The 4675-nt window shown below is 33.4% G+C and overlaps 2 protein-coding genes across 4 annotated transcripts; one reads left to right on the top strand and one right to left on the bottom strand.

Moving 5' to 3' along the window:
- Positions 1-249: 249 nt before the first annotated feature.
- LOC133533252 (2-oxoglutarate and iron-dependent oxygenase JMJD4-like) lies at positions 250-2782 on the top strand. The gene is given in 4 exon segments (XM_061872206.1): positions 250-823; positions 908-1360; positions 1988-2010; positions 2595-2782. Coding segments are annotated over 4 exon segments (1164 nt in total). The 5' UTR covers positions 250-323.
- Positions 2607-4441, bottom strand: LOC133533256 (alpha-methylacyl-CoA racemase-like). 3 transcript variants are annotated; one of them, XM_061872210.1, is made up of 3 exons: positions 4272-4441; positions 3920-4036; positions 2607-3812 (listed from the first exon to the last, which is right to left on the bottom strand). In XM_061872210.1, exons 2-3 carry the CDS (start codon positions 4025-4027, stop codon positions 2787-2789), a joined length of 1134 nt encoding a protein of 377 aa, XP_061728194.1. In that variant the 5' UTR covers positions 4028-4036; positions 4272-4441; the 3' UTR covers positions 2607-2786. The 3 variants fall into 3 exon arrangements, with proteins under 3 accessions (XP_061728194.1, XP_061728192.1, XP_061728195.1); XM_061872208.1 differs by lacking the exon at positions 4272-4441 and adding an exon at positions 4119-4265; XM_061872211.1 differs by lacking the exon at positions 4272-4441 and having other exon boundaries at positions 3903-4023.
- Between the last annotated feature and the right edge of the window lie 234 nt (positions 4442-4675).

Raw genomic sequence — 4675 nt, forward strand, 5'->3', positions numbered from 1 at the left:
CATGCCACAGACAAAACCAACTAATTAAACAAAGGACTCTGTTCGAGACACATAATTTTATAGAAATTTATCAATATTAATCTAAATTGTAAAAAAATCTACTAAAACTTATTTATCCTATCATTCTATTTAATTAAGTAGAATTTATTAAAAGCAATGGGTAAATTCAAAAATGTTTCGTATTTTCTTGTATTTTTCATTTTTGTTCTAATTTATGAAGAAAAATATACTTCAGTCTTGTCAAAAGTATCAGTCATTACAATATTAGAAAAATCTAACATTTTTTATTTATTTCCTGTTTTAATTTATTTATACCTAGTGTGATGGAAATAGAAATAAATGAATGTCTCGATAATACACATAGATATAAATACGCTGGTTGCGACATTAGTATTTTACCGAAAGACATAGAATACAGTAAGTTTTATAAGGATTACATTTACAACAATTTGCCGTGTATAATACGAAACATTAGTTCTAACTGGGAATGTTCTACAACATGGGTCAAAGACGACACAATAAATTATAACTATTTCATAGACAAATACAGTGATCTTTATGCTCCTGTAGCAGATTGCGGTACTATCGCTTATAATGCGCAATCTAAAAACGATCTCAAAATCACTGATTATATGACGTATTTAAAAACCAGAGAAAGGGAAAAGCTCCTGTACTTGAAAGATTGGCATTTAAGAAGACTCTGTCCTGATGACAATTTCTATGACGTTCCAATAATCTTTGGCTCGGATTGGCTCAATGAGTATGCACAAGATCACCAAGAAGATGATTATATGTTTGTTTACATAGGACCTAGCGGTTCTTGGTATGTACTGTATGTGTATATCTGTCATTAAATTTAAATAATATACTCTAAATAAATTAAAAATATATTTTATTTCTTTTACAGGACACCTTTACATGCAGATGTTTATAGTTCCTTTAGCTGGTCAGTAAATGTTGTTGGTAGAAAAAAATGGATTTTATTTCCTCCTGGGGAGGAAGAAAAACTTAAAGATCATTTAGGAAATTTACCTCTTATGTTTGAAGATACGAAATTTGAAAATGTAACACACTTCAAAGTAATACAACAAAAAGGTGATGCTATTTTTGTGCCTTCAGGATGGCATCATCAAGTTTCCAATGAGCTTGATACTATATCCATCAACCAAAACTGGATTAATGCTTGCAACATAGAAGAAGTTTGGAAAGCTTTGGAAAAATGTTTGTTAAGTGTGGAACATGAGATAAAAGAGTTCCAAAGCACTCCGGAGTTTGCGAGCCAATGTCAGCTAATCTTAAAATCAATGTTTGGAATGGACTTTGAATGTTTTATTAACTTTATCTGTTATATCCTCGTGGCGCCCAAGGCTTTTTTGGCTCTTCTTTAACTATGACCCGACCGTCCTTCTTATAGGACATAATAGTTATAGTCCTATCCGCCCAAGATTTCGAGTTGAAATTTTTATGTGTTAGAGTTACCGGTTTGAAGTGAAACTTTCGGGGTATAATTATGATTATATTAGCATATGTTTTTCAATTCAATTATTTGTCTACCTTTTGTTCTTTACAAAGGCCACTGGGCCACAATTGCTAGATTAGAAGGAATTATTAAGTGATGTAAAATTAATAACTTTTTTAGGATTAATATGTTTATTTCAGTTATTTTTCAATTAAATGACTTACTTCTATTACAGTTATTCTTTAATCAGTCTCATATTACAAGGCTTAGGTTTGGTTTACTCATTAAATTCTTATCTCTGCATGATGCAATCTGCATCCGCTTCTCCGTCATCTTCAAACTCCGAATTGTCCAGGTTACCATCGCCCATAAAGGCTTGGATTTCTTCATCCCGCAAACCTGTGATTAAAACACCTTACGTATAGGTGATCAATGCAATCCTGAACCTCTGGCTAACAATACTGGGTTAGAATAGTGCTAGATAAGTGTATCTACACAGACTAGACACGAAAACTTAGTAGTGTAAAGAGTATTAAATTATTACTGAAAAAGTAGCATTTTCATTTTAGTAATATTTCATAAACCAGCGTAACATAAAGCCACAAACTAAAAATCTTAAGATATTTTTAGTACTAGCTTCGACCCAACCGACTTCACAAAGTACATATTATTTCAAACCAAGATTTCGAAAAATTTAAGCTATAAAAATGCGAAATAATTATCTCCATTTAAGAATTACCCATTCATTAGCAACTTTTTGCATAAAAACACACTCGACAGTCACGGATTATCATAATAAAATGCGATTTACTTACCACGTGTTCGTGAGCCAGCCATACCGCCGTCCATTTATCAAAAAAATGACATCTGTCAATTGTGATAGCTAATGGTAGCATACCGGAAACTGTTCCCTAATATTTCGATCAGAAATCGGAATAAATTATTTCTTTGACCCGCGAAATTTAAAAAATCTAGACAGAGTTTATTAATATGACCTTCTGAAAGGCGCATGAGCGGTAATTGAAAGTTACCTGAAAAAAGTTCTGGGCTGGAGTCGCCATGTTTATTTTGGTTTATCAAAAGGCGCGTGGGCGCCACGAGGATATAGCTAAAAAGAGACTTAGTGAACTAGAAGGAAATAATTGCATTGTATTCAACAAATATATATTAGGCAAAAACCATATTATGTTTGACTTGAAAAAGTTACTAAAAATAATAGATTTGTTTAATAACCACCTCTTGATTGTAAATAATTCTCTAAATATAGATTATAAATATGACACCCTCACCATTAAACAACAAATAATTAACAATGTTCAGTAAACCATTATAGTTTTGATTTCTCTGCAGCATATACAACACCCTTATTTATGAAGTCTTCTATTTCATTTTTGTTATAACCCAACTCCTTTAAAATTTGTATTGTATGTTGTCCTGGAATAGGCATGCTGTGGTGTCCCGTGGAAACCCCTGGCGTCACTGATAGCCGTGGGGCTGGCTCTGGCACTAAGAGATTTTCAGAGTCTCTGTAGAAAGACTTTCTAGACATGTGTAATTGGTGCTTATCAGCAGATTCAATATCTAAAACGGGTGTGACACAAGCATCAGCTCTATCAAATAATTGACACCATTCTTCTTGAGTTTTGGTCAAAAACTTTTCAGCAAATGCTTTCCTGCAGTGTTCCACATCACTTCCCTGTGGGTAGTCTTCTTCAGACAACTGCAGTACATTCAGAAAGTTAACATAAAATTGTGGTTCTAATGCTCCTACTGCCATGAATTTATCATCTTTAGTTTTGTAAGTCCCATAAAATGGAAGCCCCCCATCTAGGGCATTTGTTCCCGGAGGTCCTGACCACACTGGTAAGTTTCTGGATTTGTATAGCCATGTTGCTAAATATGCTGCTCCTTCTGTCATACTGGAGTCAATTATTTGACCTTTTCCAGATTTAGTTCTTTCATAAAGTGCTAAAACAATACCAAGAGCACACATAAAACTTCCACCAGCAAAATCTGCTAGTAAGTTAACTGGTGGATGTAAGCCTTCTTTTCTTGCCAGTGCAGATAAAACACCTGACATGGCTACATAATTGATATCATGTCCAGCTTTGGTCTCATATGCTCCATTTTGCCCATAGCCTGTTAATCTTGCATAAACAAGACCTGGATTTTCTTTAAGGAGCAAATTAGAACCTAGACCTAATTTTTCCATTACCCCAGGTCTAAATGTGTCTAGTAAAACATCTGATGATGCACATAATTTCCTGATGACTTGTACTCCTTCCATAGACTTTAAATCAACAGACAACATCCTTTTACCATTTGATAAAACATCAAATGGTGATGGTTCCATCTGCAAAAATAATAAAATAGTTTTTTTATGAAATAAGATTTATATACCAATCACATACAAGTAACAATTATTGTATTATAACATAAAGACCTAGAAATAAGAAACACCTTTTGAATCACAGTGACTGTAGCTCCAAAGTCAGCTAATATGGTTCCACAAAGGGGCCCAGGGGCAAGCCCTAACATTTCTACGACTTTTATGCCTCGCAGTGCCATACTTTATTACTGGAAAAATATTAGAAATCACTTATTTTAATTGATCAAAGCAAACTAAGTAACTTTTGCATTGCAAAAAAAAAAAACATACTGAAAATGTTGATTTTGTTTCAGTAACAATAGCAACAATTGGCCTTTAATTTAAATAATACAGTTTGAATGTTCAGTAATATATTCACGTTTAAAGTCCATCTAACTCTAATAAATAATGTATCTACTGTAAATTGAAAATGACAAAACATACTTTCTGACACAATAAACTATTAAGTGTCAATTACATCCACACTTCCCGATTTCGGGCCTGATAATCGTTTTCGTTTAACGAAATATCATCACATCGTTAACAATATTTTGAAATGTAGAAAATACTTTGTGTCTAATTGTCAAAAAGGTTCAATTGATATTTTTGCTTTTTGCATATGAATCATTTTTAGGGTTCCGTAGCCAAATGGCATAAAACGGACCCCTTATAGTTTCGCCATGTCCGTCTGTCTGTCTGTCTGTCTGTCTGTCTGTCTGTCTGTCCGAGGCTTTGCTCCGTGGTCGTTAGTGCTAGAAAGCTGAAATTTGGCATGGATATATAAATCAATAAAGCCGACAAAGTCGTACAATAAAATCTAAAAATTTAATTTTTTTTAGGGTACCTCC

Source organism: Cydia pomonella, unplaced genomic scaffold (assembly GCF_033807575.1).
Source record: "Cydia pomonella isolate Wapato2018A unplaced genomic scaffold, ilCydPomo1 PGA_scaffold_143, whole genome shotgun sequence".
NCBI lineage: Eukaryota > Metazoa > Arthropoda > Insecta > Lepidoptera > Tortricidae > Cydia > Cydia pomonella.

Bases quoted from the DNA above. Each gene is read 5' to 3' on its own strand.
- LOC133533256 (XM_061872210.1), bottom strand. From the start codon at position 4,027: ATGGCACTGCGAGGCATAAAAGTCGTAGAAATGTTAGGGCTTGCCCCT. The intron at 3,813-3,919 runs GTGTTTCTTATT...TTATTTTTGCAG, and splicing joins CAGTCACTGTGATTCAAAAG to ATGGAACCATCACCATTTGA.